Source organism: Alligator sinensis, unplaced genomic scaffold (genome assembly GCF_000455745.1).
Source record: "Alligator sinensis unplaced genomic scaffold, ASM45574v1 scaffold331_1, whole genome shotgun sequence".
Lineage (NCBI taxonomy): Eukaryota > Metazoa > Chordata > Crocodylia > Alligatoridae > Alligator > Alligator sinensis.
In genome coordinates, this window is record NW_005842033.1 from 516,270 (window position 1) to 529,049 (window position 12,780).

The 12,780-nt window shown below is 40.9% G+C and overlaps 1 protein-coding gene across 7 annotated transcripts in view; it reads right to left on the reverse strand.

Moving 5' to 3' along the window:
• SNX9 (sorting nexin 9) overlaps positions 1-12,270 on the reverse strand; it is a 67,870-nt gene extending 55,600 nt beyond the window's left edge. For 6 of the 7 annotated variants that reach the window (XM_025202656.1, XM_025202655.1, XM_025202654.1 and 3 more), the window contains exons 1-4: positions 12,241-12,270; positions 10,543-10,629; positions 6,882-6,956; positions 5,499-5,621 (exon numbers count right to left, since the gene is read on the reverse strand). In XM_025202656.1, the coding sequence (XP_025058441.1) occupies positions 5,499-5,621; positions 6,882-6,956; positions 10,543-10,629; positions 12,241-12,255 (300 nt within the window). In that variant the 5' untranslated portion in view covers positions 12,256-12,270. Of the gene's footprint in view, positions 1-3,833; positions 3,969-5,498; positions 5,622-6,881; positions 6,957-10,542; positions 10,630-12,240 lie in introns of those variants that run through there. The other variant, XM_025202657.1, reaches the window with a different exon arrangement.
• Between the last annotated feature and the right edge of the window lie 510 nt (positions 12,271-12,780).

Sequence of the window (12,780 nt, forward strand, 5' to 3'; positions counted from 1 at the left end):
AAAATTAATATTTATCTGCCCCTGGCTGCCTGTCACGCAGCCCTTGATGGCTTGCCAAAACTCAGTAAGCCGCCTTCAGCCCAAAATAATTGCCCACCCCTGTTAATCTCTCCTATTTTTCAAACATATGTCTGGTTTAACATGCCCCTAATGACCCTTTTTATCTCATCACAAAGGCATTTCAAACACAAAGGACTGTGCATGGAAATTAGTGAAGATTTTTGCAGTTAAGAAGTTTTTTCCAGACAATTAGCACTCAAGGGTTGCTTGCAGATTTTGAGGGGGGGGGGGAGGAGGAGAGAAGCAAAGCAGCGTTTTACTTCAAAAAGTCCTGCATCAAGCCCAGTGCATGACCAGAAGAGACATTGCAGCTGGATTCGGCTTTCCCAACGTCTATATAGAATAGGCGCTTTAGTGGGGCTTTGTTGGTACTTTTATCTAATAGCTGATTGAATCAGCTATTAGATAAAAACTCCGCTGAAGCACCCAATCAATACAGACACTGCAGAGCTGGCTCAAAGTAATGTGCTGCTGCATCTAGTTAAGTGCTCCCTGCACTCCCTCCCCCCCGCCCCCCAAAATCTGTCTGCATCCAAGGTTTTTAATGGTCTGAGTAACAGTGAGATTGCCTGCTTTTTAGGTGGGCAGAGCGGGGAAAATTCCAGAGCAGTTTGACTTGGTGTCTCCCCCCTGTCAGAAGCAGGAGGAAGTGCTGGGCAGGCATGCACTGAAGTGCCATGCAGCACCCCACACTCTGGGCAATGCAAGTATTACCATAGGGCTACCATACGTCCGGGTTTTCCCATACATGTCCTCTTGTTGGGTCCTCCCATCTCCATCCAGGCAGGTTTTTTTAAATGTCAACAAATTTCCAGGATTTGGGCTTTTGCTCTGCTTAGCATCAAAGTTTTCCCTGGCACTGGGCTACAGCAGGGTGGGGGAGGCTCCTGCTCCTCCAGCAGGTGAAGGGCCAGAGGAGGGCCAACAGGGAAGTATGTGGTGCTGGCTGCTGCCAGTGCTCACAGGGGCAGGGCAGCAGGTTGGAAGCAAGGAGCACCAGCAGGGCTGGGGTGGAGGGTAGGAGCCACAGCAGTCACAGTGAGGGGCACCAGGAAGGCTGGAGGGCTGTGGATCAGGAGCACAGGAACAGGCAATGCCAGGGGACTGCAGGTCAGGAGTGAGGGGCAAGGCATGGGCATATCACTGCCTCCTCAATCATATTACCCCCCACCTGAGAGGTCCTCTTTTTTGAAACTAGAAATATGGTAACCCTGTGTATCATCAACTTGAAATCTAGTCAGTTAAAGGAAAACAAGTTAGAAGAAGTTTCAGATATTCTGCCCACAAGCCACCTGCGTATCTGTGTGCTTTCACAATCACATTTTCCTATTTAAAGTATGTGTTTCTTTTTTGCAGAGAAAAAAAGCCACACAAACGAGAAAAAAACCCTGACTGCTGTAGAGAAGAATGGAATGGACACTACAAAAAAAAAAAAAAAAAAAAAGTGCTGTTCAGCACACATGAGGTGTCATTTTCTCTAGTGAGTTTCAGTTACAATTTTAGGTTTTTGGTTTTATTGGCAGGAGGTGTAACCATTTCAGACACTGTCATTTGAACTGACAAAGTCCCTTTAAAGCAGCAGGGTAGCTGGGAGCCCTGCCCAACATCTCTATTGCTGGAAAGCTGGAGGGACTGGAGAAGGAAAAAGGTGGGAGACTGGCCTGAGTCCTAGGCAGAAGTTCTCTCTTTAGTAAGGTCATTGGTATATAGTGTTATCACCAAGTCATGGCGTGCACTCTTGGGGCAGCTGCGGTGCTCAAGCGCAGATGGTTGACCACATCATCTATGAATGCCCTTATGGCCCTCCTTCAGGTACCCACGGGCCTATTGACATCGACTATTCTACCTTGTTGCTGGCTTTCTGGTCCTCATGCTTCCCTACTATTGAGTGTGGTGACATTAACTTCAATACCACCACCAAGTCATGGCAAAGCCATAGTTTGATCATGCATTGTTCAAACACCAAGTCCTCATAACAAAGTCACCCAGAGGCACTTTTCAATATCTCAAAGCAAATCACTGGATGAAAAGCTTAACAAATCCGCTTGCCTACTTATCTAAAAAGTGACCAGGCGGTGTTGAGTAGTCCCTACCTGAAAGCACTATTGCCTCTCTGAGCACTGTTCTATTACAAATCCCAGAAACACAAAATTAGTAAAAACGGGCCTTAAAACTCAAGATTTAAAACAAATTACACACTTTGTTTTCCTTCCAGCATTTGTGACCTGACTGCACTGCCAAGGCACACTTTCATTTTTTTTAAAGTTAGGAAGGCTAGCAACTCACTTTCTCTCTCTCTTTCTTTTTTCAAAGTCACATATAAATCAATTTACCCTCAGTACTGGAGCTTTGCCCCCCTGAAAGCCAAAATGTTCCTTTCCTGAAGAGTTGTTAGCACTTCAGGTGGACACAACCAAGTTTATTGCAGGAACCAAGATTACATTTGAAGAGTCAAGGACTCCCAGGGATGCAGAAAGGGAAGAAAGCACCAGATTGTCCTTAAGCACTCCTCATTCTTTCAGAAGAGGTTCAGACTAGCTGAGGCATTCATTTTCACACGATGTGAAAAGGCCAGACATCAAGTATAGTAGTGGCCAAGTTACTGATCCTTTCTTATGACAGAAAGGGCACAGAGCCCATGCAGAAAGAAACAGGGAAAACAAAGGCTTCCCCCCACCTGTCAAGTGAACTAGAAGAGGAGACTTAATTTTTATTTTCAAAAGACTGGAAGACTGTGCACCGCACCAACAAAACAACTTTCCTCCTATCTGGGAGGACAGTTGACAATCATGAATTTAATCAGTGTTCCTTTGACTTCATGCTACCTGTATCTTACATGGAACCGTGTTACTATAAGTGACTTTTCTGTTTTCTTGAATACAGTTGTAATAATAAAGTATCATGCCCACTTAGCAACAGTCTTGTAAAAACAGCCATTACAAAAAAAAAACCAAAAAAAAAAACCACACAGAAGATTGCCCAAAATGCCATAATTTAAAAATCTTGGGGTTTTTTGCTTTAGCAATGCACCATTGCATTTCAACTTTTACAAAGCTACATTTAAGACCCTACAGTGATCTCCAACTGTTGCTAATATCACCATCTTCAATTCACTACGTTTCCTACAGCACTCCATGGATATAGCCAAATTATTCCACTTATGCATGAATGGTATTCTCTATTCAGATCTACCAAATCAAATTTATCAAACTGTTCACAATTCAACAACTTAATGGTATTCTGATCATTCACTAAGCTTTTTTTTTTTTTTTTTTTTTTTTTTTTAAAGTTTCATGTTCATTTTACTAATATTGCAGTGCTTTCAAAGTCAAGACAAATTATTGCGTGTCCTGGATAAATGTACCAAATATTCTGGCTCTACTAACAAGCAATCTTCTAAATGTAGCATCTGTGCATCTATATCTATATAACTAGATATATTCTTTTGAGTAGCAAGACATTAAGTCAAAGGAGCAATTGTCAGTTATTTCCCAGTTCAGTGCATCATTGGGTAAACGGCCTATATTAAGTTAATACAAGCAGTCCTATTTTGATTAAACAGGATTAAAAGTTAAACAGAGACACTTCGTTCTTCAGAATCCCTGCTCCTCACCCCCAACTCCCACCCGCCCCAAGACTCCTACAATTTTAAAAACAGGATGCAATTATTCTAGTAAAATAAAATAAGCTTTGGTAGGACAGGCTATTATGGCAAGAGAATTCCCTCATCAGTACTTTGGGCCAATCCCCTGGAGGACTTTGAAACTACCTACATATTGAATTAGAAAGACAATAATAGAGCTGAGCAGAAAAGCAGAGTGTGTAGTCATCTGTGCTGCTAAGGCAATTGCATGTTGCCATAATGGTTGTCTGGGCAGTCATTAGCACTAAGAAGTCTAAAAGCCAGAAAACAGTCCCAAGCAAAGTGATGCAAAAGTCGATACAAGAATCCATCAACAAACAACTGAAAAACAAAAATAATTAACACCAGTCAGTGTGTTTTCTGGAAGACAGGTCTTTAAATAAAACCTGATTTAATCATTTAATTAAGTTAACAGCAATGACTTCCACAAGCCATTTGACTTAACACCACGTGGTATTGCAATTAAAAATAGCACTACAGAATAATCAATAAAAACAAATGTTAAATGGATTAAAGAACTGATTAAAACCTCAAAAGTCAGTTGTCAATAGGGAAAAACAAAATGGCTAAGGAGGGACTTTTTGTGCAGTTCTGCAAAGATTAGCACTAGACTCGATGATATTCAATACTTCCATCAGTGATCTGTCACTGCTGCTGACTAATGGAGTGATACTCATTAAGACAGTGCCATTAGACCACTGTATTTGTAGGCAGGTAATAATTTTCCCATGTTAGCCTTGGAGAGATCCTGCTGGATATGCAAGGATGCTTAAAAAAAAAAAAAAAAAAAAAGATCCATGTCAAAAACCAAGAGCCATCAGATTAATTCTCAGTTAAATCTCTAGGTACACTTTTCTAAGAGATGTCATTCCATGTTAAAGTCCTTTAACAGAAATTAAAACAAAGCAAAAACCCCTCTTTGAAGCTTCTCATGAATTATGCTCCTCGCTGTCTATTTAGATAAGCAAAGTATTTGCTTTGCAATATGTAGGACCTTTGCACAGCTTCGCTGGATATAGCAATTTTACCCTGCTGTTGACCTCTGGACTTTAAAGACTGGAACTGTTTCTAGGATTTGGACATGTGAAAGGTTCTCTCTACAAACAGTATTAGCTTGTTATCTTCTAGACTTTGGGTTTGTTTTTTTTCAGTATTAGAGTTAAGATCTACTACTACTACAAGATTCACTACACGCTTGTTAGCCAGAAACCTAAATGTACCAGCTAAAGACCAATCAAATCATAAAGGAGGTATACTCCACCAGCAAAGCACAGAGCAATTCTAAACTGGTAAGATCAGCCCCTCCTCCACTCGAACTGCTAAGAGGACCGATCCCTGTCACCAGCACCTCCTTTCATGTCAACAAAGCAATTGACAAGTTTATTTGTTGTTAATTTATTTTTGTTTCTGTGAGTGTCAACTTGCATGACACTTCACAAAAAAGTCAGAAAGAAGGTAGATTTCTTTCACATGAGTCAGAATATCAGATTTTAATACTAATTCTACAAGCAACTGATGTTGCTTATATACCGTTACTAGATTTACACAAGATTGAGGAAGGAAAAGGCAGCAGAGGGGTTTTTATTATATTAAATAAAGGACTATATGGTTCTACTTTATTCAAGAAAACAAAATTGCATATTTTTTCATTTCTAAAACGTTCAGCACAACGCTCATTTTTCCTGCGGAAGCCATTCTGAATTATGCAAGCTGAACAAATAAGCTGATTATTTAATATTAAACAAAATGTTGCTTAATGCCATGCCTACCATACCAAGAGGAAACTGAAGGCTACCTGGTTATTGCTTTTATCAGCGGAATTGACTTGAGCTGTGTTTGAGGAAAGGGAATCAAAAAAGGCTTGGTCAGCTGTTGAATTGCCACAAGTAAATCCATCTTTTGCACTTTCAAGAAGAATCTGAAAATAGAGAAACCTGTTTTAAGGTATTTGTCCCTCTTACACGAGTTAAATTACATGCAATCACCTTATTTGTTCTAATAGACTTGAAGGATTTTAAATGCACTGATACAATCCGATCTTTAAAAAGAACACACCAAAAAAGAGTCAAGCCAACACATTCAGGGTATTGTATACACTTCCCAAATTCAATGATGCATCAAATTCAGATACTGATGAGAAGTATGGTCCATTGTTTTGAATGGCTTTGGAGAGGATCTCCATGTGACATGAAATGAATCTAGAGCACTTAGCTGTATAATTTGCAAAATTTGGTTGATAGTATGAAAACTGATGCATCGCCGAATACCGGTATATCAGGCAGTAACTCATCATGGGCTGCCAGGGCTAGGTCATATTTCCTGCCTCACCAGGAACAAGTTAGAATTCAACCACCATGTTTTCAGGGTAAGCCACTTGGGACAGTTTGCGAAACTCAGACCAGCGTCTGGAGATTAAAAAGTTCTTGAACCCAGGTGACAAAAGAAGACAGGAAGATTCACAGCAGGCAAAAGACCCACACAGTGGGAAGGGGTATTTGGGCAGGGAGGCAGAGAGATGTACAGGCTTTTGCAGCAGGAAGAGCCCATCTTAGCTACTAAACTGATCAAGGTCCGAGTATACAAGTCTTGAGTTTGCCCAAAGACCCAAAGGACAGAGCACAGCATTCCAAACTTTGGAGTTTACCAGGTGGTCTGTATTTTATATTTTCTTTTAAACAAGAGAATGAGGTGTTCAGACACTATGCAAAAAAAAAAAAGTACATCTATATCTATGTGCTTCTGGACTTCAAGGCAACATGGGGTTCGAGAACTGTAAACACAAAGGCTCATATTTGGTGCGATTCTGGGGTGCAGAATGTGTTTAAGCTATGGAAGGCAGTAGCACAAGGTCTGAGAAGTCAGCAGCAATTCTTTGGAACGAGTTGGAATATGGGTTTCAGCTCCCAGGAGGGGGATGCTAGACAGAGGATTTACAACAGAAAGAGAATACCTAACCTAAGGACCCCAAGATGGGGGCAGTGCCAGAATGCTGCTCAGAAGTAAAAGCCTCGTTTTAACTATCAGCATTTATTTTAGTGGAACTGAAGTGCTGCCATCTTTAAATCAGGCCTCCAGTCTAGAAAGTTAGATTTAAAAAAGGTCCAATATTAATGAATCAAAGCATGGAGAAAGTTCCGTATTAATAGGGTTTATGTATTGTTATTTAGTTTTAACTTACTTCAACATAATCTGTTGGTACAAGTCCTCTCTCTCCTTGGCTATTTTTTGCTTCCAGCCAGCCTCCACCTACATCCTGAAGGAAAAAAAAATAAAAGCAACATAAGAAAGCTTTTGCTAAATGAATTTTATAGCACGGTTTAATACAAACTGAGACAGAAAGGTCTCGTGGTCACTATTTGCTAATAGGAATCAAGATGCAACCGTGTGACTTTGGACAAATGAATATGGATTTTTTTGAGTCTCAATTTCTTTATTAAAAATGGAGGATAGTAGAGTATTAACTATGCCCATCTCACAGGGCTGTTGTGAGGTTTCACAGTCTTCAAAATTGTAAAGTTAGATACAAAAAAAACCTAGAGCAAAACAAAAAAAATCCCTAAAACAATCAATTAAACTTTTTCAGGTGCTGAAAAACTCAGTTGCTTTTTCAACTTTAATTCAACTCCCTTTCACACATACACCTTAACAGTCTAATTATAGGATCATATTGTGCTTCTCCAGGAATCCCCCTTATTCAGTACACTGGATGGGCAGCACTCAGGGAATGAATTAGGGATACAGGCAATGATATTATTTGTAGAATCTCTCCTTCTTGTGTTGAAGTTGGAAAGATGTTCAGCAAATGGAGCTAGTTGCAGGAAGAGAAGGACAACATTATGGCTAAAAAGAAAATGCTTCTTTTATTTCCTTGTCTATTTGTTTAGGGCAGAGGCTGTTGGAGGTAGAAAGTACTATCTGTTTGTACAGGGCCTAAACACAATGGGACATAGAACTTACTCTTAACTGGAAGATACACTAATACAAGACACTAAATAACAGAACACTTAAAGGCTTTGCAGGCCTTTACCAAAGTTGGTTAAGACAAATACCAGGATAAAGTGACCTGGAATAAACTGATCTAAATTTTAACAAAATGTCTCAAATACCCAGATGTGTAATGAGATAATTAACATTGGGTAATTAGTCTGGTGTATGCAGACCACCACCTGTTAAGTTTTGAACTTCAAAACATACTTATTCATTTATTTATGAATAAACAGAGGTTTATTCATTTTCAGTAATTTCTCCCTGCCCTTAAAACAAAGTTCTCAGATAAACTGGAATGTGCATGTCAAAAGACAAATCAGCAAACACTTCTAGGATCTGATATAAGCAAAAGTCTAATCAATAATCCTTTAAACAATTTTTGAAGGCAGTTTGATTTTAAATTGTGCTCACTAACACTTAAGCATAAATCACATATTCCAATGGTTTTCAATCTTTTTAGATCCGAGACCCCTAACTTGAAAATTTAACAGCATCCCATTCTAAAAAAAAGGTTTGCTTCATTTTTTTTTACTTCTTTTTTAAAACAGAAAAACATCAATTATTCTGATGCAAAAGCAACCACACCAGATCAGAATGTTTTTGATACAAACTATAATTCACAAGATTAACCCAGATTTCAAATAACATCTAGATATTGACATACCTAACAGTGCTAACATTGCATGACACCCTTGTTAAAAAACTACTGACAATTCAATGTGAACTAATTAAACAGTTTTCAGAAAGTTCCCAGAACCTGCACATGCTACAGTTTGGGCCATATTAATAAAACTAGTTAGCTTGGCAAAAAGTTTGAGTTGCTTGCCCACAATTTCATGTAATGATTATATTTATCAAGCAAGTGGTCAATTATCTGTAGTGATACTGATGCTCATGAACACCCTGTTCTTTACCAAGGAGCTGATTCCATTAAGTGCTTGAAGTTAAGTATATACTTAAGTTCCATACTATTCTTAATTAGATACTTAAGGTCCAACAGGACTTACACTTGCTTTAATGCTTTACTCAATCAGGGTAGGAAGCCATAAGACCCCTTTTGTCAAAAAAGCAAGATAGGCACTTAGAGCACTTATGCAAGCTACATTTTTTGCATTATCAGGCCTCTGAAAGCGCTCTACAGCTGTGACATAAGATGTGCACTGCCGCAGAGTGCTTTTAAAATAGTTGATCATACAAAAAGTTAAGACTCATCAGATCAGGTATTAAATAAAGGTGCTCTAAAGCAGTGTGCGCCTTAGGGAACTTGGGCTTCCTAGAGGGTTAATTTTTTCCTGCAGGGACAGGGCTGAGCTGGTGCTGTAGTAGAGCACCAACCCAGCCCTGCCCACCCAGCTGTCAGCAGGGGAGGGGAGGGGAGGGGGGAAAAAGAGCAGCAAGGAACTATTGACTGAGCTTTGCCTGGCTGGAGATAGGGAGAGTGGGCACAGGGGTGGAACGAAGCTCTTTCACCTCTTCCCCCCCCCCCCCCCCCACAATAACCCAGCTGGGGTACTGGGAGCTGGGGCAGGCCCACAAAACGAGGGGGCTGTTCCAACCTGCCCCCCACTCCACCAGGCCTCCTGAGAATGGCAGCAGCAGCTACTGGCTGTTTTGCCCTGGCCTGAACTGGAGGGAGGGCTTGGAGGGGTGGAACACAGACTCCTTGCCCCAAGTGGTCCAGCTGGCTCCCCCAATACCCCAGCAGGGTAGCTTGGGGTCAGGCACGAGGTGAGGGGGTTCTGTTTCACCCTGCCCCCCTCCATCTCTCGCCAAGCAAAGCCCAGTCCACACCAGATGTGCTGCACCCTTCTCTCCCTCCCCTGCTGACAGCCCCAGAGCTGGGGGGTAGGGAAGGGGCAGTTGAGCAGTTTTCTTGGAGGCTGCTGGCATGCCCCAGCCAAATGAGGTGTGGGGAAGGGGAGAGGGCTCTAACTCATGGTGCTTTATATAAAGTGCCATGAGTTAGAGCACAGCCCCTATCTGCCTGTAGGGACCCCTATACAAATGAAACTACATTTCCATATGAGAACCAAAAGTACCACAGATTAAGAGCAAAAGGAAGAGGTTTTTTTGACCAAGATGAGTGAATACAATATTAAAATATCAATTCACTCAGCTACTTGCTAGGTGCATTTTATTAATTTATTTTTGTATGTTTTTCTAGCTAGGAAGATTTTTGAAGAGTCTGATGAGCTGCTGATTAGAATTAAAGCCATTCAAATCTCTAATCATTCCAAAACAAAGCTGTAATTGCAACCAAGGACAAAGTTATGAACATCTAAGGAAATATTCACAAGGTGAATGAGATTCTCTTTCCATCTTCTTCAGCTTTATGTACATTGCCCTAACTAGCACAAGGTTAATTAAAAAGCAGAAGTTTAACATTTCCGTGTAAACTGTTGTTTTTGCATTTTTAACACAGTAAATATTTGAACATGTACATGCTGCATTTAGATCTAAAAATCACCATTAGTCAATTGCAGAGCTGACAGCAAAAAAAAAGAAAAAAAAGAATACCTTCAGGTTAAAAAGGATGTCAATATCATTAGCATGTTTTTGAGACACCACTACCACAGAATGCTTAATAGCACAAAGCTGATTAGAGAACACAAAAGTCTAGTCACCATGTAGTAAGGTTGCAGCCTATTATCTTCTGATCTTGCTTTCATTAATATGAATTATATCCATAACATCACTGAAAGAGCCTCTCAAATTCAATTAATTTGCCATTACCCTAGGGGAGAAAGGGAAAGCAAACTAACACATTCCTACTGGATGTCACATAGCCCCTCTTCAAATCTCTAAAAGTAGGTCAGTGCATGGCAGCCTGGTTTCCACTTGCTCCATCTTACCGGGTTTGTAATAACAACTATCTCCCCTTCATTAACTGTCAGCTCATTGTTTCCAGGTGCAGCAGCAAAGTCATACAGAACTCGAGCCTGTGAGTAGAAAAAAAGGTATCAGTCTCATCATTTTACAACATGAATTCTGAATACTTATTTAAATATCAACACAGGACTGATCTACAAAAGTTAACCGACACAGTTGGGTAGAGGGAAGAGTGGTGGGCAAAACAAAATTTAACATTTCAATCTTGCAGTCCAAAAATGATGCTGTCATAATCCACTTCCAGCAAAAGGTTGAAAAGCATCAAAAAAACCCATATCTATGGCTGTCTACATAAGACAGCAACTATTAATGGCTAAAGGATTATAGTTTAATATTTTTATTTTTTGGAGAGTTATAGAAACTGCTGGAAGAAGTTAAAAAAAGAGTCCACATTCTGATTGAACAGATCTTCCATTTCTAGAACAAGATTAAAAGGTCCCCTTGATATGCTCTTTTGTAGGAGACAGCTCTACTCTGATTCAGGTAGGACTTATGAAGCAACCATTTCAAAAAACAACAAAAAGTTATTTAAGTCAGACCTGAGGGCATTACCCTCAGTGCTTCCCAAACTTTTCCTCAGCGTGACCCCATTTATGATCCCATTTTCTCAGCATGGCCCCTTACTCCCAGCCTGCAGCCCACCCAACCCCAGGTGTCCTCCTCTCCCCACCCATGGCCCCCTGACCCTGTTGGTGCTCCTCTGGCCAGAGCAGAGTGCAGAGCCTGGCTCCCATTCCCACCACCATGGGCAGCATTGCCAAAAGGGGGGGGCAGCACTGCCAGAGTGGAGCCCGTGGGGATCAGAAGAAGATGCAGGCTGCCTGCTGCAGGCTTGGGGCTCCTTGCCCTGCTGCCCTCCCCCCAGGGGCTCTGTGGCCCAGTGGCCAGGACCCAGTGCAGGAGAGAAGGAGGGAGTACCATGCCACGCCACCATGACTGCCAAGCTGAGGTGTCTCCTGCTCACCAGGCAGCAGCGTGAGCACAACTCTGCACCACTTTCTCACTTCACCTTGGCAGCTATGGTGATGCAGCAGCTCCCTCCCACAATGGGTCCCACCTGCTGGGCCACGAAGGCAGTTCCTGCCTGGAGCTGGTCCAGCCCAACTTCAGCCTCGCACCCTGCTGTGGGTACAGAAATCGCAGGGGGCACATTTATCTCATCTGCTGATGTTGTGACCCCATATGGGGTCGTGACCCACAGTTTGGGAAGACTACATTACTTAATCAAGTAGCCACTGTTATTCATAAAACATTTAATTAGACTATTTTACGCTAGAAACAATATAAATACTAACAAGAACAGCTTAAAAACAGCTCAATTAAAATAAAAATCCCTAACATGTAGTTGCAGTAGATCCATTAAAAAAACCCTGGACTTATGCAACAATGTAACCTAGAGCCTAATTACACAAAGATTTTATTGTTTTCCCAGTTAAGGCTTTTCTGTACATAAACATTTCTAAGCTTCGGTGAGGTGTGCTGTATGAAAATCAAATATTACACACCGTCTATGCAGAGAAGCACATCTCTTCAGTACAGCAACTATCATACCTCATATGTGTATCACAACCTTAACTGTAGCCCACCAGGAATACTAGCTTACAGGCAACTCTTGAATTTACCAAGCATGCCACCAACTGAAACAACCCCAAGCCACTCACCAAAACCCTCTCCATATGTTCATTTCAGGCCTTATAAATCCAAATGAGCAAGTGAGTGAGGCTCAGAAGATCAATTTTTCATTGTTTAGGCCTCAGAAGCTGACTGATAGAACCCGATAACTTCAGTAAAGGTAAAATTCTGAGGATGACTCCAGCAGATCATTTTTGGGGTTTGTGGGGTTTTTTTGTATAATACTATAAAAATCTAAGCCATTTTGGTGCAAAACAGAAACCAATATTAATTATAATATTATGGCAGAACCAATATAAACTTGCATAAAGAAAGTGGCATATTCTAAAATGCTTCACATTAGGTGAAGAATTATGAAGTAACATGTTTCAGGATTGTTGGTTATAACCGTGTTGGTCTAAGGACACAGGCAGACAAAACTCTGGGTAGAGGCAATATGCAACACATGCACATTCAACATTAGCTTTATTTCATTATAGCAGTATAACTTCCCCTATGTTGTTATACCCCAAGGATGTTTGTTTTCTTCCCTCAAATCTTCATTCCTGAAATCTTCCTATAGTTAAACC